The sequence below is a fragment of the Cyrtonyx montezumae genome, unplaced genomic scaffold, assembly GCF_038088225.1.
Source record: "Cyrtonyx montezumae isolate F1298 unplaced genomic scaffold, pur_monq_1.0 scaffold_8, whole genome shotgun sequence".
Classification (NCBI taxonomy): domain Eukaryota; kingdom Metazoa; phylum Chordata; class Aves; order Galliformes; family Odontophoridae; genus Cyrtonyx; species Cyrtonyx montezumae.
Genome location: NW_027072089.1, coordinates 88,828,420 through 88,855,200, shown reverse-complemented (window position 1 = coordinate 88,855,200; position 26,781 = coordinate 88,828,420). Strand labels below are relative to the sequence as shown.

Below are 26,781 nucleotides of genomic sequence, written 5' to 3'. Positions count from 1 at the left end.
AATTAGAAAGGAAAGGAGTTGGCAGTAGATGCAGATGCTTTTCCATCTGGGTTAAAGGGCTGGGTGGCACACAAAGCCATACTGGCTTACCGAGTTGTAAAGTCACTCGCTCTCTCTGCCTTTGACATTCAAGCACTAGTTTACAAGCTGTTTCAATAATAATACTGTACTAAGAAACTTCAGTTCAATTGATTATGTTTTGTGTTAATCATCACTGACAACACAGCCATACTTTCCATCAGAAACAGGCTTGCAGGCTGTTCTCATGCCATCAGAAAGGCAAAGAAAAGAGCTTGTAGAGCAATTCTGGCAGGGGAGCTTGTGAGAAGTGAGGGATAGAGCAAGAGATGAACCCACATGATGGAACCAACCAGGCCACAGTGCCAGATCAGGGCTTTTAGCAAGACGAAATCTCCGGCACATGTAGTCAAGAGAGCACTGATGGCAGTTATCAGGAAGATGAGAAGAAAATTCAGCAGAAGGTATGGAATTACTGGGGGGCTAAACAGCTGGCTTCTAGCGTGACCTTGAACATCACCAAGAAGTATGATTACTGCATGTTTATGTTCATGAAAAAAATAAATCACAAGTGAAACAATCCCTACCACAAAGCAAGATGATCAAGTCTCCGTCTAAAAGCCATGTCCTTTCTTTGTGCTTAGTGTAAATGAGACCACCAAGTTCCCATGTTCCTAAGATTAGCAGTTAGCAGGTCTACCACCTTCCTGAAAGCCCTGCCTCCCTGTAAGAAAAAGGAAAGTGCTCCTTTCCTCCAGAGTCACCTAGAGGAGCTCTTAGGACCCTCCTGGGTTCTACCCCATTTCACTGCAACCTTCTAGCTGCATTACTTCATCATCAAAGTACTCTCCAAATCCCTATCTTCATTACTCGTCATTTTCCCTCACTTCCATCCATTTTCAGTAATGGCAAAACCTTTTCCTACATAGAAATCTCCCAATTATTAGGTAAAGTGGCTTTTTACCTCTCTCTGAATAACCTGTATTGTTGCCAGAATGCTGCTCAGGGTCCATATGGTCCTAATGTGGTAACAATTATCTGTCTACTGCTCCTATACTTATCTGCTCCTATAGTCCTCTCTTCAGACTGATCATTCTGTCTGATCAGCTTGAGATTTGCCAAGGGACTGGGGGAATGTGAAGTGGCTACTCAGTATGGTCTGGAAACTGGGCTCCTGCTCACAATGCAAACATCTTAAAAACAGCAGCATTCATAAGCACTTTTTACTTCTAGTGAAAACTCCCTTCAACCAGAAATGGGAATCGTTGTATGGGGGGAAATATGGAAATTATTATATTCTTCCCACTTTATTTGCTTTATGTCTTTAAGCTCTTAGTTCCTGCCTCAAATTAAGACGTTCATTGAGATTTGCCTAGTATGAAGCTGATTAAGAGCTTCATTCCAGACTCCCAAGCAGCTCCCATTTTTTCTCACTCCTAAAGTTCCCACATTTTTCCTGCCTTGGAAAACTATCAAACCAGAAAAGAAGTGATGAAAATTGGAAGAACTGAAAACTGTCTGGGACAGAAACTAGCAAGTAACAAGTCAGCTATAGAGAGGCCTTTGATTTTCATGTTTTCCCTTGAGTTGCTGGAGAGCTCTTTACCTGGTGCCTTGCCACCAAATTTAGTCCTCAGTTGCCCTGGAAGAGTGCATATTGCATTCAGCTTGCCCAAAGATCAGCCCCAAGCAGCTGCTCAGTCACCCTCTTTACATGATCACCAGATGAGTCTCTGCCAGTGGAACTTTTGAATCCCATCTTTAAAAATAAATGCTACAAAAATGAAATCTTAACTGCAGTCAGTAACACTGACCCACATGTAGATGTGACTGTGTTTGAGTAAATAGCTACAAGAACAGCAGGCTGCAGTGCCCAGATTGCTCAGAGAATGGACAAGCAGGAATGGTGGGAAGGTGCTGAGGGACATCCAGACAGTGTCACGAACCACAGGACAGCTCCTATGAAAGTCAGCTCTCAAGGGAGACCTCGTGCTGCCCCAGGAGGCTCCAAGCTGCTTGCTTTGAGTGTGGGGACTGTGTCTCACTTGTGCTAAAGCAGCATAATGGGCTTAGGGTAAGGGTCCTCCATATTGAGCATTGGGATGCATGAGACCAGAGCCCCATGGACTTGGCTTTGGGCTCTGCAAGAAGCCTTCTTATTTTTTTCCAGGGGTAGGTAGGTTTAAACTCTACTAACCAGTGAGCAAAGGAGCCAGGCAGAAGTTAACCAAAAAGGGCAGAAATTCAGTGCCTTAGAAAAGCAGACCCTTTTTTTGGTCACATGAAGGTGGAAGCTGAGTAGAACTGCATTGACACAGCACAGCAGTGCCTAACTTTTGCACCACACTGGGCAATGCAGCACTGTGGGCAATGGGGATATTTTTGTAGGGACTCAAGCACTATTAAGTTTACCCACATACTTCCACTTCTTCCCCATACTTCAAAATGTATTTCCTGTGGCTGGCTCACATCTTCCCGCAGGTCCCAGCTCGCATTGTGGCAGCAGCCTCTGTGCTCCAGGTAGCAGCTTGAGGGCAGCTGTACTGCGGGAAGCCCCCCCGGCCTCCAGCAGCAAGCCCCATTGCTCACGATGCTCTGATGGCCAGGCTGGCAGCAAGTTACCTGCCTGTCAAGAAGAGAGACTCTGGGTCTGAGAGAACTAGATTAGTGCCTCCCACCAGCTCCACTTTACAGCTGAGGAATAACCTCCTTCTCCCACCTCACCTGCCATTTCCAAGTAATTGCTTTTGGACAGATGGCAAGCTAGTAGTGCAGTACTGGTGTGCACTAGTGTGACTAGTGGCTTGGCTTTCTTCCCACACCCAGACAAAAGAAATCTGCTTCAGGCTATACAGAGATAGCTTATTTTTCTTTGCTCTGCTTCCCTTCCAGCACTGCAAACCCATTCATGCAGATGCTGACTGCTTCAACAACTGGAGGGTTCTCTAGCTGGGCACTGCTTTCACCTGTGCCTCTTGTCATGAGGGAAGGTACAGCTGGAGCAAAGCACCACGTGCATATGTGCTGGTCTGGTTCTTCAGGGTAATGCAGTGATGAGCATGAGATGTGGCTGCAGGTGGACAGACATTCTGGTATCCTGCTTGACTCTGCTGGCAGAGCCCATCCTTGTCAGTTCTGAGCAGGAAAAATCTCTTCGTCTAATCTTATGATGCAAGTAGGGCAGACTTGGTAGGACCAGGTAGAAGTGCATGATATTCTGACTGATTATTTCTGTCAGGATCATGTTCCTGAGATGGGTTATGAGAAACTTAACCCCCCCACTAGTTCTAGACATTCAGCTATGGGTAATCTTAAAGTACTATTTAAGCAAATCTATTTTCTGGAAATATTATCAGGTTGTTTTTGTTTTTTTTTTTTTCCTCTTTAGATGGGATTTTCACATATGTATTTCTTTTTCTCACTGAAATCTGCATAAATTAAGGGCATCATAAATTTAAGTTACTGTGATAAGTTACTGGAGATAACTTCTTTTTTCCCCTAAGATACATAAATTATATATTCAGGATTTTAAGATGCTTACTTCTTGAATTTTGGCATCCCCAACTAATGTCCAATTTGTAGATAAACAGAAGTCATTTTCATCTCTCAATCCTCCATTTATTTTAATATGAAAAATAATGTAAAAGAACCTAGCAGAATTATAACTAGCCATGCACAGGTAGGAAAGTAAGGTGAAAGCCTACAGCTAGGATACTTTTAAGTATCAACTTACATATGTGTGTGTATATATATATGTATAATGTTTTATTTTCTCAAAGGTAAGTTTATGTCAAAAGTGGAAAGGCAAAGCCAATTTATTTCAAAATGATCACAGACACAAGAGAAATCTCAGTATCATTCAATGCTGTTTCCCTTCAACTCCTTCTCAGAATTTGGCCAAATTGTATAAGAGTAATTTATTTATTTTAAACCAACAGTGCCTACAATTGCTTTAGTTAGATTTGGACAGGGATAAATACATGCTAGGCCAGGTCTGCATCACCTTCCTCGTTCACGACATTCAGTTGGAAAACCTCCCTCCTGCCGCCAGGATAAGTTCTGGGCAGCAGTGATTGAGTTGAGCCACAGACTTTTATTCAAAGGACTGCCATGTAGAGGTCACTATCCTGACAAAAGGAGGAGGCACTCTCTGGGAACCAGAAGCTGTGGGTAAAAGTTGGAGAATATACCTAACAGTCCCTGCAGATGAATTCAGAATTCAATGGCAGGAGGAGGCAGCTACCAGCAATTGCTACACACAGGGAGATAAAAGCTCAACTTCCTCTGCTGAGCACACGTGGCACAGAGGTTTTCCCCAGGGGAACATTTTACCATGGAATTTCCAGATATCTCCTTTAAAAAGGCAATAGATGATTGCAATAAATGCTTAACACATGTACGTGCACTTACTTCTTAAAGATCTGCTTAGAAAGCATCCATTAATACCCCCAACCACCCAGCCAAAATGGCCAGTTTTCAACAGATTTTTTGAACTCGTGATCTTTGATTTTCTTCCCCATGATGCATTTACTTGCAAAATCAAATTCATGCTTAGAACCTGGAGCAAAATACAGCAAAACAGAGAGGACCACAGACAAGCTGAATGTGTACATTATAGAGAAAGAATGGAAAGCAGTTCTCCTGATAAGAATTACAATGGAGTACTTGGCATACAGCTTAGTTAAAGCTACAGAAACATTACTATTGAAGGCCTTCTTATTATCATTTTTGTCAACAGGAGAGGAAATAGACATAGATTACTACTAGAGGAATAAAGCTTAGCTCATAAATACCTATCATGTGTTATAAGGAAAATAATCTCTCCTCTTCTTAAAGCAGATAATCTAAGAGCTCATAATGCAGAAAGGCTAAGTATTCACCAAGCAAGCCCTTTTCTGGGCAGTTTATATTCTTAGCTTTGCTGGTCGTGACCTACAATCATGACTACAGTAAGTAGAAGTCTCAGCAGTGGTTTTTGTAACAATCTTTTCAGGAATGGGAGAATAAAGCAGAATTTGAAAACTTAAATATGGAGCACTCTCATTCTGTTCGAGATATGCAATTTGTACAACTTCCACTGTAGAACATTTGGGTTAAAACCATCCTTTTGGTTGATGAAGTAGCAAATAGATCTTCAAGTGCTATTCCCTATTAGAAAATGATTTTGTTAGCAATTGGCTGAGCAAATTCCCACTCATAGGAACATCTGTGAACCCTGCTGAGGGCATCTGTTGGGTACTTAATGCTTGTTGGGAAGTATCTCGCTTTAAGTGTGTTCTGTTTACAAAAGGAATTCCTATGCTTTTTAACACGACATTAAAGATAGTATACCTCCTGTTTGTTTACATGTTATGTTCGATCTGTGTTGACTCTCTTCACTTGTACTGATTTTCCTCTCTATAGGGGGCTAAGATTTTGAAGGGCGTTTTTGATTGCCTTTAAGTTTCAACTGAATTATAATAGCAGTCTAGATTCAGACTGGTTATTAAATGAAGTGTAATAAGAGACTGCCAGCCCAATTCTTTCCTCTCCGACCAGCAAAAATAAGGACCAAAGCTATGCAAACTATAATTCAAGTGGGTGTGAAGGGAAGCAGGACCTACAATAGCTTCCCTGTCAGCAGCGAGAGCAGAATGGCCACCTCTCCACTGCAGCAGTCACTTTTTAAGTGATACCCAGGCTCCTGCCACTTTGCACACAGTCTATGCATAATTTTTTGTCCTGCAGGTGCTGTTGGAGCCATGGTAATAGCTTTGGACATATGAAGAGATGCAAGCATGAGGCACGTGCAAGCCTCCTTGAAGTCATGTTGCCAATATATAAAACTCAGATACAGAGCTCTGAAAGTGGGGAAGAAGATCAGGTCTGAGTATCACTGCTAACAGCACAGCTCTGGAGTCTCTGAGGAAGCTCCATAATGTCAGTTAACATGCAAACAAAGGTAAGCAGGCACAAAGAGTATCAAACTCCAGCAGTGTTTGGAAGGAAGCCACCAGGGTACCTTACATGAGCAGAGATGCACATCAGTCCAGGGATGGAGGACGATCCCTGCAACAGACCATCTATCCCAGCAGCAGCAGATCTGATGCAGGTTCTGTCTAAAAGCAACTCGAATGCCTTGAGATGGCAATATGCTTGCAAAGGAGTACTGAGGAAATGCTGCTAACGTGTACAAATGATTAAGTCAGAGCAATCTGCAGTGAAATCATCTCCCATGGCTCCTGAAGTTTACCCCCATGACAGCTAACTACAGAAGTGAATATTCAAGTTCTTGTTTAAATTCCTGCAGAACTGGCGGCCTAAATCTGTTTCAGGTATACTTACTGCCAAAAATACTGATGCGAATGACAACAGAATGAGATTCTCTGGAAATAATTTATTCACCTGCACACCAGGCATGTTACCATTCTAAGTGTCAGAAGTTGTGATAATACTTAACTTACTTTGTACCAAAAATCCATTCTATGTTAAAGCTTTCTTCTGAAAGGTATCATATTACAATACTTAAATATTGTGTTCACGCTGTTAATTCCATACTGCTGTGATATGTAGCACTACTCCCTTTGCACGGCTGTGGCTGAGTAACATGAATGAATGCAAACTTCCCTGGTATCCATAGGAACAGACTGAACCTCAACAGCAAGGTGAATCTCCTGGATCAGACTTGTGGAATCTTCAAAATAAAGGGCTAGCTGAAACTAGTCCTTTGCTGTATTCTGAAAATACTCTAAAAAAGCAGGCACTCTGGAAAATCAACTCCACTTCTAAAAGGTGAGTGTGTGTGTGTAGAACCTATACATCTGCTGACGCATTAACCTCACAATTTCAATGCTTAATGTATATACACTAAATTCTGTACATGTGGATACGATGGTATCTCAGACAGCTGCATTTAGGTAATATTATTGTTTCCACAGTCCTAATTTGAATTCTGTTTTTTTCTTATTTTCTGACTAACATAAAATGTATGACATGTAGATGCAAGATGACCAATGCTTTAAGCCTTTGCTTACCTACTCAATTTTACTCTTATGGCTGCAAGCTCATAATTATAAGATAATCTGGAGAGAACATCGATACCTCAGATCTGCACATGATGACTTTTCTTAATGGTTCAAAGAAATCAACACTTATTGGAAAAAAAAAACAACAACAAAACAACACCAGATAATTAAAGCAAATCAGCAACAAAAAAGAACATGGGACTAAACTAAAAATATTAACCAGGAGTATATTTCCAAAACCACATAAAATGAAGAGAGGCTTCTGCTAGGATGCGAGAACAGTGACATCTTGTGGAGCTTTTGTAGAAGTGAGTTTATAGAGGGACAGAGCAAACTGCTCTGCAACGTTGTGCAATTAAAAGAAACACTACCTCAACAGTTTATTTAATACATATACTATTAATACTATTTAGTAAAAATTAGGCTTTATTGCTTTTTTAATGAGGAATGAAAATAAATTAAAAAAAAAAGCAGATAAAGAACTACTAAGAAAAAACTTTCAAAACAAAATTAATGGACTGCAGTCCAAATATCTCTGCAGCAATTCCTTTTGTTCTCCCAGGAAGATTTATTACTTAGATATTACTTGTCCAATATTATAATCGCACAAGGGAGAAGTTATAAGGTATTAAGCAAGGAATTATGCTGTAATTAGAGGCATAGAGTCAGACATGAAAATGACATAAATATTAAGTGTTAAAAAAAAAAAACAACACCAATATTTAATAAATAAAGCACAAGTAATTATACCAATCCTCCCGACTCATTACGAGACTATGCCAAACTTTTTATATGTACTTCTTGAGAATGAAAAATTATATCACAATAGGAAACTAAAATAATACATCCTACTTTCCAGCACAGCACTAACATTTGGACCCTTCAGATTTTATCAAAGTAAGTTTCTTTAACAAATCTTCAGCTGCTGTAAAATGTCAGAACTCAGCAAGATATACAACTGACAGTTTATAACATGCAAAAAAATCAAACCAAAACAAATAAAAACTTTTTTGTTTTAAACAAGATTGCACTCAAACTGAGTTATAAAAACATAACATATACAACTTGGAAGATGACATTTTCCTACCACAATGTTTGTCTGTTCAACTTAATTTTTACCTGAGTAACCCAAGTAAACAGATTACAAGGCAATTTAAATATATTAACTAATACAAGGTTTACTGGACTTTTCATATATAGAAATGTACTTCGACACTATTTGCAGTTTTACAAATACAAAATGAATAAAAATTTTAAAACACATTTACTAAGCAGCAATGTCTTTGTTATCTGTATAGATCAACAAGTACAGTGGAATGATGTACACAGTTTATCATTTAGTTTTCTAAACAACAGCTTTTGTGCAATCTGGTTTTTAATGTGCATTTAAAGAACTGCTGTCAACATCACAGATCTGTAATATTTACTGGTGCCAGAAATAAAGAGTACAGAAAAGGACAACAGCTCCTAAAATAATACTGTGCTACGCAGACATCTGTACATAATTCAAATAGTGCATATTTATCAATGTTTGATGAGGAATATTATTTAGCTGCTAACACAGACAATGGCATTTACAGGTATTACGTTTGGTATAGTAAGTATGGACAAATGAGTTTGTCCACATATAAACATTAAAGGAAAATTAGGAAATTTTGTAATCACTGAAGCTTTCAATTCAACTTGCAGAAGATTAGTATAGTAGGAAAGAGTCCTTTAAAGTAGCAATGAAATAATTCAGAAGCACTGTCAAAACAAAAGTAATTCAGTTTTATTTTATAACCAGCAAGTTAAAAAAAAAAAATTCTGAGTCTTGTTAGTGTACTTCTGTGTTATGTACCTGTCAGATGTTTCCTCCTCTATTTGTGCTCTTTTCACTTGAGCGCTTTTGATTTTTATTTCTTAGTTTCTTTAGTCCAACATAAATCCATAGACAGTAAAGCATGGTGAATGTATGATCTGAATAGTGGTGTGAGTGAAAAAAACATAGGAATATATTTACTTTTATGAGGTAAGCTTGGAGTAACTTGGAGGAGAAAATTTGCGCTTCAAGTACTTGAGAATGTAAAGTGGAAGACAGCTTACAACAGTGATTGCTGACACTTTCCACAGGAAGGTCACAGTTGTGATAAAGGCAACATCTGCAGAAATAAAGAGGAAAAATTAATAACAGGAGCTGATTACATGGAAGCTGGCACTTTCATAGCACAAAGTCAATCAAATTCTCTTAAAGGTTTTCTTTTGCAAATTAGAACAAATTAAGAACAGGCAAAATAAGAAAAAAAAAGCAACGGAGAGAGAAAGTTAAGCTCAACATTTCATTTTTGTCAATAATTTTCTTTAAATGAAAGCTTCGGCATCCCTTTAATGCTCCTTAGACAGTTTTGTGGCACAAGGTGATTCTAGGGGAACCAGGATCTCAGTTTAGTACCAAGAGTTTCTCACGTTAAAGGTTAAGGCAGTTTATCCTTATTTTTCTACTCCTACAAACTATTCATAGCTGTTATAATACAATTTCCCAACCTGGAATTTGCTAATTTTCTTGGATGTTTCTCTGAACTAGGTGCAACAACTAGACCAAATGATTCTTAAAACTTCAGAAATTAATTAATAGCCCAAAAATGTAAAGAGAAAACAACGCAATTATATTGCCACAAGTCACAGTCAAAAGCTACTTTTGGTGAGAAATATAACAAGAATGGTGACATCCTATACTTGCTACTGAAATTTCTGACCATATTTTGCAATGGTCAGGTTGTACTTAAGAATCACAGAAAAAACACCGTCCACCTCCCTCCACACACCCCCACACCACAAATTATCTTGCAGAAAAGTTAAACTTCACCTACCTAAGAAAGCTCCAAAAGACACTCTGCCTATACCTGTCACACAAGAGCGAGAACGAAAATGAAAGGATAGTTTTACAGAAAATACAGAAGTTATGTGAAAAAAATATCAGATAAAAAGACTAGCTACAAAAAAGAAATGAAAAGAAAAAGATGTTAGTAGCGTTCACTGGAATATTACTGCTTTTCACATGACAATCAGAAGGTTTTAAACAGCAATTCAACAAAAAAAAATTGAAAATAGGTTCATAGGTTCATAAGGTTGGGATTCATTTGGTTATGTTTGGAGGCTGTAAGTAATTAGGCAGTTTTCTTACATTTTGCCAAGTCATCTTCAAAGTATAATTAAATGTATAAGCAACTTGATAAGAACTGTTTTCAATGTGAATGAAAATTAATTTCAAAAAGATGCAGCAAAAGAAATGCTTCTGTGCTCCAACTTTGCTTATTTAAGAACACTTTCTGTATTATATTTCAATGTATAGTTTTGATTGTTTTGATACGTACTAAAAGCCCATATGTTTGATACATACTAAAAGCCCATTTAACATATCACTGAGACATGCCTGAAGAAGTCACTGAATGCAATTCAGAAACCTAAAAGCTGAGTTACTTCCAGGACTCCGAGCTGTAGAGCAGTATCAAGTATTTCAGTTTTCCAAATTTTGAGTACACTGTCATAGTTGTTGCCTTGTCACAGTAAAATACATCTCTACAAGAGCTCATGAAATTGCAGCATTTTCAGAATATTTAAAACGTTCTTGAGTGAAGAAGAAAAATAAAAAAGCTAAGACCACAGGCTACAAGAGGCTATTTACTTAGTTGGTTATGCTTGGCCAGCAAACACAGGGATAGTGAACTACTTCCCTCTACAGAAGGGCTTACAATAAACAAATTCCCTATGTATTTTTTTTTTCAAGCACATTTATGAACACCACCTAGAGGTGTTTCTCACTGAGAAATACCTACAAAGGATGGAAAGACTTGCTGCTATCAACATGGATCATTTAAAAAGGCAAAGCAGCAAATTTTGTTTTAGGAAGTTCTTGGAAGATTGGACCAAAGAGCTAGTACTTGTGTATGTTCTTGCCATCTGGATGGGGAGACTCTGGCATCAACCCAATAATCTCTATTAAAGAGTCTGTGTATTAGTGTCAAAGAAATGAAAAAGGTTCTGTGGAAAACCTGAAATAGTGTGTAATATTAAAATCTGACTCTTCATAAATCTGGAAGTTAGAGCATTTAGTGATTAAAATAAAAAGTAATTATACCACCCTAGTGGTGAACAGTTGGAACATCAGTGAGTGAAAGGGGAATTTTGCAATTACTAGAAACTACCACATAAGAAGTAACAAGAAAAGAACTTCTTACTCATCACCTCGTGTAAAAGAGAGGAAGGAGGAGCTTGATGCTACTCCTATACTGGGATATAATCACAATTATTTTATCTATTTCTATAATTTACATCTGTAAAATCACACTAAGACCAAGATGCTTTTTCTTTTTTTCTTTTTTTTTTTACTGAAAGGCAATTTGATATAAAAAGAAATATGTATTATTGAGCCACTCAGATGCTTGGACTGTTAAGATTTACAGTTCTCTCCTTTTATCTTGTGAACTATGAATAATGAGAACCATAAGACACACTATCACAGAATTGTAGGGGTTGCAAGAGATTTCTAGAGATCATCTAGTCCAAATCCCATGGCATACTGTACTCTAAAACAAAGTAAGCTATATATAATCTTATCATAATTATGAAATAGACCGATTTTAATATAAAATATCAATAACTTTCTGCCTCTATGTTAGCCTGTATTGCTAAGCCTTCCAGTTTGGCAATACTTCAGCTCTTGGGCTAGGGGTAATGACAAAAATCACCAGGTCAGTGAAAGATTCTCATTTTATCAGAACACGCATTTCAATAGTGCGAGTCTCAAAGCCAATTTAAGACAAGCAGCTTGGATTGTCATTGGAAGATGAGATCAAGGAGGGGAAGAGTATGTCAAAAAGTTTATCACACAGATGAATCATATTAACAGGAAAAATGATAATCAAACCCCAGGTCAACAAGGCAGAAGAATATTTTAAAATGACATTGATTAAATTCAATTTCAACTAATATTCCTTATGGAGAAAGCTCTATTTCATAGAGCATAACATTATTCCTAACAAAAATGAGAAAAAAATGTTATAAAGAACAGTTCCTTGCTAAAATACCATTACTTACCAAAGTATTCATTTAGAAATGCAAGAGAGGCCACATAGCAGCCAAGACTGAGAAATTCAGCCACCACCATTAACCAGTGCCATGTTCGTATGGTCAGTGCAACCATCAAGAGCTCAGTCAAGATAAGAGCAGTGAAGGAAATGGCAACAACATGTACAAATTCAGATTCAAAAAGCAGCAGGGCTCCATACATCAGAATACCACCTAGGAAAGGCAAACAAATTTAATAAAGCACTCTACAATGAAGTTTTAGTTCAACTGCACACTGAACATTTCATTGCTTATTAGGAAAGTTTGCTCAGTGCTTTTTGTTTGTTTGTTTTTGTTTTTGGTAGTTTCATTTTTTATTTAAATATAAGGTAGCATTAACCTTTGTAAAAAAACAGATGTGATATTTACTGTACTTTCTACTTGTGAAACAAAACAACCAAAATAAAGCAGTGAAGAAATAAAACTGTTAGAAAATTAAATACCTTTTTGAGCGATATATCTGATAAACCGTCAATTAACCTGATTTTGTCTAAATGACAAAATAATAAATGAGAGATTGTTGAAAGTGTAATTACTTTTAACTTATTACATAATTCAGATTTCTTCAACAATACTTTTGTCATTCCATGAAAGAAAACTACTGTGTAAGTATATGAAACGTGATAAGCAATCACTGAAATTTTTCTGGATTAGTACTTAATTAAAACCATGTCTTTTTTCAGATGACATGCATCAATAAAACTAACAATCCATGCCAATCCATAGGCCTGGCACACTGCAGGAATCTCGATTTAGAAGATAAACAGAAAGCAATATATATAGCGGCTGATGAAATGTTAAGCTTTGGGAATTCAAACTGCTCCTGAAAAACTATACTGTTAATAGCAGACAAAAAATTCTTAATGCAGTAAATTCACGACTCTCTCCTACCTTGGTAAATACTGATTAAAACCCAGATGAGGAAGGTCTTAAATGACAAAGATCTTCCCTAAAGAAAAGAAGTGAGAGGACAGTTAAACACTACTTAAAGAAAAATCTACTAAATTCATATGTTCTAGTAGTTAAGCACTCCAGAGACATTTTACAAGTATAACAAGCAGTCTTTGAAGAGATACAAGCTAAAAAGCTTCTGCTTATTTTTTACAATTGTTCATTGCAAATAGGCATAGTGCATGCAGTGGAAGGCAGGACAGTTAAGATCTTAAACAGCAAGCACACACTTTGGCTTGCAATGCTATCATTAGTTTTTCAGTCATATTGTACAACTTTTTAGTGTTTTTATGTCATATTACAAAAGTATTCTTCAAGAATATATTCTGTAATTTCAATCATTGATACCTGTTATTTGAAGAAAGTCAGCTTTTGTATAGGTCAGTAATAGCTCTTTGGAAGTTAGATAAAAATTAATCCATAAATTAAATCTCTTAGTTAAAAAGGAAGAGGTAGCTGTGAAAAAGTAACCATGAATTACTCCCTACCAGAGCTCTTAGTGTCAGACTAAAAGCAACTTTTATATCAATACATCTTTATTTTTGAATTATTTCAGTCCAAAGACTGGTGACTTAGAAATCTATTGACAAAACCTAGTGGAAAATTCGGGACCGTGGATTACTTTTGTATCGTAGATGTTCGCATTACATTAGTCACACATTTACCTTGTGTGGAATACCTTACAAAAATGATTCTAAGAATACAGAGTTTTTCACACAAGCAATTTCAACAGTTCTTCAAATTTCATCACTGAGAACATTCATACCTTTGTGAGATCCTTATAAAGTTCAGGATATAGCAGTGCCATTTCTGGCTTCACATCCTGATCCAGCACTAGGGAGAAGACTGGAAACATAGTATATATGGTTGCATACCTATGGAAAGAAAAGCACAAACTAACATTTTTGTATAATTTAATTTTAAACTAATCTATTAGCTACAATTTTAACATAAGTGAAGTCGAGGTGGTTATCACTGAGACAGTTTACCAATGCAGCTTCACTAATGTAACCTGGTCTTGGGATTCTGAGAGCTGCCATTTGTGAGAATAGACTTTATATGTAAAAAAAAAAAAAAAAATTCTTTTTTTTTTTTCCCCTATATATATCACCTCAAATTTATTTACACTCTGCTTCTGCATTTTGATAACCAGTTCAAAGACCTGGCATTTGAATTCACCAAAAGAAGATGGCATGAAAACTAAAGAAAAAACAAGTGCTGTGTTTCTGGCATCACAGTAAAGACTTTGGATGAACCAATGTCTTAACAGCGAAGAAAGTGGCTTTGGGTTTTATGCACACATCAGTCATCTACTTTCAAAAGGATTTAGCATAAATATTTATAAGCATTTTGGAGAGGTTTACAGTTTGCTTCTGTAGTGTTTGGTGAAATCAGACCTTGATTTGGCTCTGATTTGAGTTACTACTGTTTAAATAAAGTAAAACAAGAAGTATAAAAATAAGCTCTTAGAACATAAGGAGCAGAGAAAAAGGACAAACGTGAATATATACATGTATCTCAGACGAATGATTCTGGGGGCTATATCTCTAAAGCAGCTTTTGCTACAAGATCAGCGTGCTCCTAATTCTACACACATAATTCAGAAAGAAAACCAATGTACCAGACTTACTTAATGAATTTGCAGAGCAAATTTCATAGTGAGTAGCTTCAGCTCCATTTTTTAACAAACTAATCTGTAATTGTCACTGAGGCTCGCATAGCAGTTTGTATAACATCTGAAACTGGTTTGTCAGATTTCTTCTATTGTTTTTACTCAGAATGTCAATAATACTATATGATATCTTCTAAAGCTACGTAGATCTATGTTGTCATTGAACTTCTCCATCTCACGTAATGGATATAACTGCACATGCAAACTAGTTTTAGTTTTCTTTTATAGGCTCATTCCAGGTTTTGTTAGCATACCAATGATAAATGTATGAAAAATGTGGCAGACACCAACTACAGGATGCTATTTATCAAGTTGGCTGGCTGTAATTAATAATAGATATTGTAACTTGGTATGAACTTACCCTACCATCAGGAAACCTTGGTACAAGGGAACAGAAGCAAAATAGAAGACTGATGAAAATACAGCCTACAAAAAAAAAGAAAGTAATAATTACAAACGTAATAAAACTCTATATATGAAACTTTACAATACGGAAAAAAGAATACTACGTAAGACTTTCTGACATTTCAAAGAGATGTAGTGATCTTAACTGTTCTGAAAACAAAGTTTTAAATACCTGCATAGTTGAAATAATAAGGCCTCGGTGCATGACGAATTGACCAAGTGCTGCTGATCTTTTGTAACTGTTTCGACCGTGTACCATCAGCAGCCTACCTATGTGTTTAAACTGTGTGATAGAAAAGTCAGCTGCTAGGGAGGCTTGTTTTCCCTCCTAGAACAACAACAAAAATAAAAATAAAAATTCCAAGTATAAAACCCGGTGCTGAACATATAGATCACATTTCTAAATTCTAAATCGTAATTCATTTTACAAATTACAAATTTTGCTACTATTATTTCAGAAATCAATTCTGCAACATGATACAAAAGACAGTTTTTGGTGCATTTTTTAAGAATACCTACAGTGGCTATAACAAGTGTGTTTAATGGCCTAACTTGCATCTTTCAGGTAAACACATAGATTCACAGAAATAACTGCAGTGTTTTCTGCTTTTCTTATTTTTGGTATTTAAAAATTAAAAACAGAGAACAAAGAAGCAGAGAAATTATTAGTTTAAGGAATAAGCATTTTCTATCGCCTTACAGCAAACTTTAATTCAAAATGTTCACTCTACTACCATCTAAGAATCATGTTATGCTTGACAATGAAACCAGTAACATTACCTTGCCTTCAATTCCAATTCCACAGTCAGCTGCTTGGATCATGCTGACATCATTTCCTCCATCACCTGAAAAATGTTACTGCAATATTCAGCTCTTCAGAGGTTTTACTCTCCTGACCTTATAATATTTTAGAATATTGTATATTCCAAAATATTATATCTAATTGTATATTATATCTAATAAAATAAAATAAAATATAGATATTTTAGAATATCCTATTATAACTTTATACTCTTACAGTTAACCTATGGATTATGATTCATAACTTCAGCAATCAAGACTTTTCCCTGAGAAGTAAAAAAGACAAACACACCTTTCTCATGGAAAGGTATTTTCTTCTACAGTTATGAAAATACCTGGCAGTTGATAAAGATGTCTTTTCAGTTCTGTTTGCAATCTTTCTCAAAGGTGCCGTCTACTGTGTAAATTTATTACAGATTTTAGCTACTGCAAAGGAAGATAGTGTCAACAGTTACCTATTGCACATGTGCGTTTTCCAGTGTGATGCTGTAACAGTTTCACAATGTGGGCTTTTTGGGTGGGAGAACATCGGCAGCATACTACTGCAGGACACTGGCAAGCCAACTCTACAAATTCATGCTCATAGTATTTCAGACAAACCTAAAGGAAAAAAAATACACTGATATTTATTTTAAAGATTAAATAATATAACGTGCTCTAACACAAACACATAGTATAAAGATTTCTTCTATGAGGTTTTGCTTGCTTGATATCTTTCTAGAAGAGAAATACTGCTTTCTTCTAAATGTGACCTATTACTATAAAATGACATGCATTTCATTTAGACAGTTAACATGCTTTTGAGTTAAACAAAGAAACAGTACCATGGCATGGCATGCTGTAAACAAATCTCATTCTGATTACTGTACAGGAGATCAGGGAAACAACAAAATTTGAACATATATCAATCCATATCAATACTCAGTGAAAAACAGTAGTAACTCTTATGACATGGTCAAATACTGGATAAAGTTTAAGAGCGTAAAGCCACCAGTATACTTTATGACATCTTAATTTTATGTTTGTGAAGTATAAATACAATTTGAAAGAAACCAAACTCTTACCTCAAGTGAATCCCCAGATATCACCAAGGCACAGTCATGCTTCCTCCTAAAGGCATTTAGTTCTAAGTGAGCCTCTCCTCGAGTAGTAACCTTTAATAAAAACCACTTACTCAAAAGATTTTTTTTTAAGAGCAAACAAAATCTGAACAACAATCTCCTTCCCCAGCACAGCTCCCTACACAAATCAAGTATTGAGAAGTCATAACTAAAAGAGTTTGTTTTCAACAAATATTTTATCCTAGTGTAGCACCTGTGTGGCTGCGAGTTTCTAAACTTTATAGACTAAACGAGTAACCCTCTAACTATGAAAATGTGTGTAGTCAGCCTAACCGGCTCCTCACAGAAGTAGATCAGGTCTAAAATATCAACAGAACTAAGATATTTTAACTTCAAGTTGACCTGAGTCTTTCCATCTCAGTTAAACCAAAGAAACAGTTCCCAAGTAAGAAAAAAAAGAGACTTATTTTTAACCAATAAAATTTATTCTTAGAAAAATGCAAAATGTTCATATTAGTAGTTCTTTCAGTTTGGATAAGTAGACAGAGTTCAAGTGCCACAGAAAAATGCTCATCAGCACTTTTGGAAGGTTAAGTTTAAAATAATTAATTATAGATTATTGTTATTATTTTTTTAATTTACAGAAAGGCCAAGCAGTGAAATATGCAAAAAAAATCAAACCAAATGGTTCAAAGGTTACTAAATGGATTTTGGAAGGTTTTGAGCTAGAACACAAAGCATAAAAATTTAAAGTATAACCAGATTTTGAAGAGAGGCGTGTTTTTTTTTTTCCTTTGTTTCTTTTACCTTCATTAAAATATCAACTTCTTTTACAGCTATCATGTAGGACAAAGTTATAAGACAGAATAAAATCAATACAGATTACACTTCAAATTTTGGTTCTGTCAACACCTTAACTAAAGATTTAAAGTGTGCAAGTCTTGACCACATTATTACATAAAATCAGATGTACAAAGGCTTTTCATCCTCCGGATGGGCTCTACCACACAAAATTTGGGTTACATTAAAACACATGTAATTGGAAATAACCCATACATAAAGTCCAATCCAGACTTTTTTTCCTCCTTCCTGACAGTGAAAGCTGCTATTCTGTCAACTGTTGGGAACCAGGGTCACACTGGTCCCTATAATCTTTCTGCATTACAGAGATCTCAGCACTTGGCGCACTCTGAAGAGCTCTACCTTTCACCTAACGAGGTATTTTTTCTTTGTAAATATCTCTAGAACAACTTATCAATTATTTTCATTACAAAATAAACAGGCTGAGTAAAAAGAGCATGAAAAAATACATCTTTTTGGGAAGCCAAGTAAGGAAATAATTTATTCACTAATTTGAAGGTAAAATAAAAGTGTTAAAGTGTTTGGTATTTTCTTAAATTAATCCACTAGCTCTTCCTTTGCAACAAACATAGCCACAGAAATAATGTTGTATTAATCTATTTTACAACTAATTTAAAACTTCATGTATTCTAAGTTAACACAGTTTTATGCTGATCTTATTAGCCAAGGTAATGAAAATAAAAATCTGACTCAAACTAAATAGATTTTGTTCAGGAAGACTTAATTTGTAATGTTACATGTGGAAAGGTCAACAAAAATTGATCTGAAGTTTTATCAGAAGCATTAATAATTTAATTGCAAATAGTGGTCTGCAGGGCCTAATTTGCCATTCTGATGCTTCATAAGAAACTACATTTACATGTAAATTATATTCATATAATTATTTCTGTAGGTGCAAGTGGTTCGCCTGGAACAAACACAGACATTATGTCTGATAACACAGCATCAAAGCTATGAAAAATCCTTATTTTTGTTTGAGTTCAGTGGAGTTGACACCATGTAAGTATAACAAAAATGTATAGAGATATTCAGTTTACTTTTCTAACAATTATCTTAAGCAGCGTGCTAATAAAATACAATATTTATTAGAAAACAAGCATAATAGACAAAAACTTTCAATTGTCTCATTTTGATTCAAACAGTGGCTTAATTCAAAAGTAAGTCTACTTGAGTTTAAAGAGTGCTCTTAATGGAAATGCTAGAACAAGCTAGAGCCATATTCAGATTGCCTAAATTCCTAGAAACCTTCCTACTGGTATCACACAAAGACTTATCTCCATCACTTAGAGGTGACTTACTGTATCCACTGTTATAAGTGAGGAGTGTGAAATGCTTGTATAACTTGAGTCACCTAATCAGGACTACAAACATTTTTGTAGCATATCAGCAAATCCAGAATCATTTGCTTTTAAACAGAAGCATTGCTTTGTAATTCTAAATCCTTGAGTAACAACCTAGACTAAACATTACTCCATTGATTGTTGCTCTGACATCTAGTACAATAACCCATCAATTCTGTAACAGGTGGCCAATACAAATCAAATAAAGCAATACTAGTATTAGCAATGTTTTGAATAATCCAACAATAAAGCTGGACTTTTACTTACAGGTCTGAAGATGTGAATATCCTGAGTCCTAGACACTAAGTGAGAACTTTTTGCAATGCAAGTTGCTGTCTCCAGTTTATCTCCTGTTAACATCCATATCTGCAAAAATAATATAAAATTTAATTATTTTGGATATTGTTGTGTCTGTTGTGCATATCTAACTAACATGTCTCTCCAACCTTCACTCTGCTGCAGGAAAAAAAAAAAGAGTTTTAAAAAATGTTAATAGTTGCATGTTAAGTGGAAGTGGGACAATAAAATAAATAGTTCATACTACTAGCTTCCTGCATGTGTCTGTGCCAAGTGTGCATGTTCAGTGTTCCAAAATAGTGGAAGCTAAGATTCCTGAAGCACATGTAGCTCAGTCAGAGTGAGCAGCAGCTACGCTCTTGCTGTCATGGTAACTCCAAGTGATGTGTTATAACTCATTTCACTTCATCTTGGAAAGAGTTCCTGAGTTTGTGAACATTCTAATTTACACCATTTATACCACATTTAAAAATGTATTTGTGAGTATCCTATCATTTCACTGAGGTACACACAGTAAAAACAGAATAAAACTTTCAAAATGTCTAACTAAAATGCACCATGCACTGCTAGGTAGCGTAAGTGGTTGGAAAGCGGTCCTAGGTCATCTTATAAATTTTGTATTTGGGAACTAGCAAAATATTACGAACTGTAAGCGTGAGTTCGAAACCCATTTGGACCTGTGCTACCTGGTCTAGGGAGCCTGCTTTGGCAGAAGAGTTGGACTAGATAATCTCTAGAGGTCCCTTCCAATCCCTACATTCTGTGATTTGGTATTGTGTGAGATTAGATTACCACAGAACGTATACCACTGTGCAACTTTTTCACTAAAATTAATGAACAGGTTTTTTTCTGCAGTAACTCACAATTTGTCATTAAACAGCTTCCATACCCCTCTGCCTCACACAAAGTTTATTTCTCAATTTACATGAAGAGAAGAGGAAATTGTAGCAACCCACTGACAGTTGAACAGCAAAGAAAGTATAAAAGCCCTTCCCTATAGTCCTGATACTATAGTCCCGATACTTGGTTGAAAGACAGAGGATGCAGACAAATACTAAAGAGAGAAGTACACAGGTGGCTCACCAAAATTATTTGATAACAGTCAGTGATCCTAATAAGACTCTACCAAGCAGCAGCCAAGCTGTCAGATGGCATATCCTGGAGGAGGTAGTATAGTCCCAATATTCCAAAGAGATCCTGCCCGAAGAACACACGGAACTGGGAGGAATTCATTCCTTAAAGTTTAAGGAATAAGGCTGAAGATGCATCTATTCCTAAAGTGAGGTAGCTCTTTCCCTCAGCTCCACAACACACACACACAAAAATGAAGGATGAGATAACATTTGCCTTACGGCGAACAGATGAGACCACACAGGAATATGATTTAAGCTGCAGATGTAGATGTTAAGTTAATAGTTGCAAGTTTATTAAACCCGTTCATCTCAGGCAGATCATTTTCATTAGCATCTATATTGGCCAGTGAGTGGATGAAATACTCATTACTGTTTTGCCATCAGTACCTAAGTAATATATAATTTTATGAACCTATTTATTGTTCCTGTTGTGTTCCCAGTTCACTATAATTTGGGCTGTGATATAAGTCAGAATTGTTTTAACGATATGAAATCCCAGAACCCCTAAAAGCTGTCACACTGTTTTATACCTGTTTGTAGCAGGATATACTGGTACAGACATAGCTTAACAGTCACAATTGCTGATACACAGATGAAATACCAAGAGAAAGCAAGAAAATAATGTAAGCACTAGTACTTCATGTACATGTACTTTGTACTAGTCACAATGAACTAAAGAAACATCATGTGACCACAAGGCTTTAGTCCAAACATACATTTTTCTAATTCTGTACATGACTGAACAGTCAGCAAAACTGCTAGGTCAGCAAACGCTTTGGGAAGCAGAGATCTACTAAAAAACAGAACATCACAATAGATAACTTGGGAAGGGATCTTTGGAGGTGACCTAATCTAACTTCTCTGCTCAAAGCTGGTTCAACTGCAGAGAGCTGTTTGGGGCTGTGTTGAGACAGTTTTGAATCTCAAGTATGGAGACTCCACTCCAAAATCCCTGGGAAACCTGCACCTGTGTTAGATCACACTTAGATGAGAATGGTATATTTTTACTTCGAAGTGGAATTTCTGTATTTCAGTTTGTGCCTGATGCTTCTTTAGCTGTCACTGGGTACTCCTGAGAAGAGTCTGGGCTCAAACAGTTTACTCTTTTCACCTTTGATGAAACTTTCTGTGAGCACCAAAGCCTGAAAACATTATCATGTGAATTTTGGCCCCAACTTGTTCAGTTTAAATTTCAGTAAAAACAGCTTAATGTACAAAAACAGAAGAATGGCATATAGTTTTCTTTTGGTAGTTTTTTCTAGAAAATTACATTTAAGATCAATGAAAACTGTGAGCTACAAGAGAGCTTCAACACCATGTCTACTTGTTTCTCCTATGTCATGCCCAGAATGTGCTTAGGACTTAGCATGTTTCTTACTTTGGATGAACCTGAATGTAAGCAGATATAGATCATGTATTGCATTAAAAACAACAAACAAAACAAACAAAAAAACACTAAAAAAACCCCCCTCAAATAAAAACCCCACAAAAACAAACCGAAAATAGTCCCCTCATGTTAGTAAATGATAACCTGTATGTCAGCAGTTCACATTCATTCACATTCCTTACCTTTATTCCAGCATTTCTTAGCATCTCTAGAGTTGGTCTAACATCTGCTTGCAGTTGATCTTCAACTCCAGTGAGACACAGCAATTCCATTTCCCGCTCCAAACTCTCTACAACAGCAGCAACTTTCAGGTTTCTATCATGTATGCTTAACTTTGCTTGGTTATATCGACTCTGTGCAAACACAAAACCACTTAGACTTGGTTGTGACACAGAAAAGAAAAAGAAATAAACATTCTCTCTATCAATCAGTTATAATAAAAGGTTGTATTTTAACATCTTCAATAAAGAACATGGTTAAAAGGGAGTTCCACATGTTTTTCTGATGAGTCATCTCCAGAGAACCCTCTGAAGACCTATTATGAATCGGGCATCATCAGCAACTGCCCTGATCTTTGAGAACAAGTTGATTGTTCTAACATATTAACATACAGAATTAATATCCTGGCTTCTGGGGAAATATAATCCAGTCACATAATAAATTTAAACAGTATCCTGCATATAACTACAGAACAATCACTAATGAATCTATAATAGCGTGTCACACTCTAAATATTGATATTTTTAATATGAGTCATCTTATTTAATAATAAAATGAAAAAGAGGAATGTTTCCCTTGAAGTAACCAAACAAGGCAAAATACAAGAGCTATGCTAGTAATACCGATCACTCCATCTATCCATACCTCAAAATCTTGATACTGTTCTTCAGTCAGTGACTTCTTGGCAACAACCAGAGTACGGAGCCCTTCTCGAGCCATATTACCACACTAAATGGATCAAAAGACACGCAAATAAGTAACTGTGTGCTCATATTTCACACTACATGACTACAAGCTAACAGAGCATAACTGTAGCATAGATGTTAATGTTTTTTTTAGACGATGAATTTGGAGAAACCACAAAAAGAATAAAAAAAATTCACTTCAGTTTTCTCAGTGTGGTACACTACTGGCAAGCCAATTAGATTTTTTTTCTCCCAGCTTAAAGAAAAATTATTGTAGGTGAAAGTTTAAAAATATAATTCTTTTAAAGCATGCAAAAGAGCTAAATTTTTGTTTTCATAGAAATGCCAGAAAAAGGTATGTAGATTAAAATACCCACGGAATAGCATGTCATAATGAAAAACAAGGCTGTCCATTGCTAAACACGTATTGATTTGACCTCATAAAGCTAAATAAATTAAACAAGTATTTTACGATTAATTGTGCATCATTATCGCCAAAAGTAATTTTTATGACATTTTGCTAGGTCTTCAGGGAGTTTAATTTATTCATGTCCCTGAATAAATCAAGCTGCCCTGCAGCAGATATTGATTCATATTGCCAATACCATTATGAACATACATGGTGTAATCATTGTATTAACATATTGTCTGTATGTAGGGTCAAAATAAGATGATTGCTGGTACCTACTAGAATGACACAGTGAAAAATACTTATCAGTTTTGAAGACTGGTCACTAGCTATTTGATATCAAATTTAACAAATACGGTAAAAAGCTATTTCAATTTACCTACACTGCATATTAGATTTCGTAATTCATAATCATACTTCACTGCAGAATTCAAATAAGGTTATTTCAGGATAAACAGATTTATAAGAAAATACTTCTCAAAAGTAAGTTGGTTTCACATGAAAGATCAGTCAATGAAAAACAAATTTTCTTGTGTTAAGTATGAATATGTTCTGCTATGACTACTAACTATGTTTTTCTCTATGCATTTTACAAGAATACAGATTCTAAGAATACAGATTCAAATAATTCCAAACCATTAAAACTCATTCAGCATATGTGTAACGGAACTTGAAAAGCCATTTTGGCTCAGGATCTCTTAAACCTACTCCAATAACCTCCCACATTTCTGTTATATATATATATATATATATATAAAATATGTTTTATATATATATATATATGTACATTTTAAAATATATATTTTGACTCTATTTCTTACCTCTTCTTCTAACCAATCATTGTACTGTACGATAGTGGACATTGCAACATCTGCACCCTTCATGTAAAACGTAATTTCTCCTGAAGATTCATCCTAAAATTTTATAGAAGAAACAAATATTTGTTCATGCAGTCCAAAATTTACCTACACAAGCTGTCTTCTGAAGTAGTCAACAGAATATCACTTACAAAAGATGAAGTAACTTGCAAAGGGTTGAGTAAGTTTTACTTGACGTTAACATTTCCAATGACTTATCTAATTCCAAAGTGGTGCATGTTCCCTACTTTCCTGCATAAGACCAGTTCTAACTGAAGTCAATGTATCAGGTTCTCAGCATCCATAACATGCCTGCTTTTCCTAAATATTCAAATGTCATTATTATGCCTACTCTAACTCCTGAAATATTTTTTTCTTTTGTGACATTTATTATTAATTTAAGAACAGAAAGTTTGCTCTGTACCTTTCAAGTAACTGGAACAAATAATGGTGTTATGCATGTAACAGATATTTTGAAGATTAAACATTAATTACTTAGTCTAACAGCTCACACTCAGGCAAGTACTACCTGAATCAGGAGTTTGTGATGCATGATCTGTTGCAGAAATAACAGATTCACTGATCTGCAGGCTTCTTGTAGTATCTCTGAACATGTCTCTTAACACACTGTTATAACAGGCTTGTAGAGCCAACCTCATTTAAAAAAACACAGACTTCCCAAGTTCTCTCCAGACCTGAGCCCACACATGCTGTCTGAAGTATCTCTGCCCAGGGCTGATGGCATGCTTGGTTTGTCATCCATCAGCAAATATGGAACAGGATGAGTTTAATAGGTAGTTAACTAGGATGTAGCAATGATTTAAACATGAAGCATAAAGTCTAAAGCTGTTCTGCCTGTCTGCTTTTAGTCAGGAAGAGGCAGAAATACATAGCGTGTGTGTGTCTTGGTATTAACCAAGGTTTAAACATGGCGTGGTGGCCTTCCTTTACATGGCGTGGTGGCTTCCTTGCATTTGAGGTTTTAATAATCATTATTATGTCTCCACCTGGACATCTAACAGACAACAAAGTACGTATCTGGGACACTCAGGCCCTGGGGTGTTTTAGCTGTGTATGCATGCCTAAAGAAGCAGCAGCAGTAGTAGCAAAGAAAGATAAACTACTACTGCAACAGATTTCCCACAGTAGTTTATCTCTTGAAGAGGTAACATATTTTGCGTAAGAGCAGCAAATTGAAAATTAAAAATGAAGACTGAACAGTAACTTGCAACATCAGAGCTTCAGCACAAAGTACTGAAACGTGCCCATGTGAGAGAAGAGTTTGTCCCTTTCAAGGCTCTCTGCAATATCAGGTAAGCCTGAATTTCACACAATTGCTAGTCTAGTCAAATGTATGCTTTCCATTTGAAAATCCTGTGAAATGCATTCCTTGAAGGATCAAGTTTCTACTAAGAAAAATCAAAATAAACGTTCAGTGTAGACAGCTTTGGAGAAATGAAAACCAACCGCCTGCCACCAAATTACCCGAACTATGATTCCCATGCGCTTGCTTTCAGAAGTGAAGGGGAATATCTGCAGAATATAGTATGTCAGAATGTGTCCACCAGGGGTCTTCAGTTGCATGGAGGTCAAATCTCTGCTAACTAGAGTAAGACCAACACTCTCTGTCCACTGCACCAGAGCAACCTAAAGAGAAAAGAAAATAGGACTAGTAACTGATCTTTCATGTTTAAGTAATGCTATATAAATAAGGGTAAAGTCAAAGAGCTGTTAGATGAAAACAATAAAACTTTTGTACTAGTGACAGCACTGAGTAGATGATGTTGGGAGCATTTACATATAAAATATTTCGGATCTATAACTGAATGCACATTTAGACACTGCAATCTGTAAATAGATAAACAAAGGATCTAAAAAGTTTTTAGCTCATTTTATACACTTGCATTATTTTATTATTTTCTGTGTGAACAATAATAAAATTTAAGTTCTTACTCCAAACAATGGGATAGAACTCCAACTTGTAATTCTGCATCCCATGAACACATTTGTAAAATTTCCTTCTACAAACCCAGAAAAGCTGCATTATAGGTAGGTGACACCAGAAGTACTGCCTCCTATTTCTTTCTACAGAAACGACAACAGGTACAAGGAGCACAATAACACTGTTTGATAGAGAAAAATTCTCACCTACAAAAATGGTATTTTTCAACAAAGTCACCACCATTAGCTGTGCATTTCACCAGCCATGAACAAGAAACTGCACGTTGTGCTTGTAAAAATCTGCACAAGCAGAGGTGTCTCAATGCTGTCAGCACTGCTGAAATGCACCACTCACCACTCCTCTGTGCTCATATCCATTCTTTGTCTCCAGAAACATTCATCAAGAGACAGTGAATGTCAGTGGGTGCCATTTTTTCCGCATGGAGTAATTCAATGACCACCTTTTCTACATACGTATTTCCATGTCAGATGACATTTTGTCAGACTGTCCCTCTTCTGCTATCTGTTGCACAGGAACAAAATGTAAGGGTATACTGGCAGGAAGGCGCAGCCTTCATATAATAATCCCTACTAGCTACCATTACATTGTATCTTAAATAAATGCCTCAGAGA

General features: G+C 36.1%; 1 protein-coding gene across 1 annotated transcript in view; it reads right to left on the bottom strand.

Moving 5' to 3' along the window:
- Positions 1 to 8,766: 8,766 nt before the first annotated feature.
- ATP9B (ATPase phospholipid transporting 9B (putative)) overlaps positions 8,767 to 26,781 on the bottom strand; it is a 172,371-nt gene continuing 154,356 nt past the window's right edge. The window contains exons 16-30 of the mRNA XM_065753250.1: positions 25,693 to 25,854; positions 24,172 to 24,264; positions 22,901 to 22,984; positions 22,219 to 22,389; positions 19,487 to 19,585; positions 17,022 to 17,111; positions 16,413 to 16,557; positions 15,937 to 16,001; positions 15,329 to 15,484; positions 15,113 to 15,177; positions 13,846 to 13,954; positions 13,020 to 13,077; positions 12,099 to 12,302; positions 9,872 to 9,904; positions 8,767 to 9,163 (exon numbers count right to left, since the gene is read on the bottom strand). Coding sequence (XP_065609322.1) covers positions 9,027 to 9,163; positions 9,872 to 9,904; positions 12,099 to 12,302; positions 13,020 to 13,077; positions 13,846 to 13,954; positions 15,113 to 15,177; positions 15,329 to 15,484; positions 15,937 to 16,001; positions 16,413 to 16,557; positions 17,022 to 17,111; positions 19,487 to 19,585; positions 22,219 to 22,389; positions 22,901 to 22,984; positions 24,172 to 24,264; positions 25,693 to 25,854 — 1,671 coding nt within the window. The 3' untranslated portion in view covers positions 8,767 to 9,026. The remainder of the gene's footprint in view (positions 9,164 to 9,871; positions 9,905 to 12,098; positions 12,303 to 13,019; positions 13,078 to 13,845; positions 13,955 to 15,112; positions 15,178 to 15,328; positions 15,485 to 15,936; positions 16,002 to 16,412; positions 16,558 to 17,021; positions 17,112 to 19,486; positions 19,586 to 22,218; positions 22,390 to 22,900; positions 22,985 to 24,171; positions 24,265 to 25,692; positions 25,855 to 26,781) is intronic.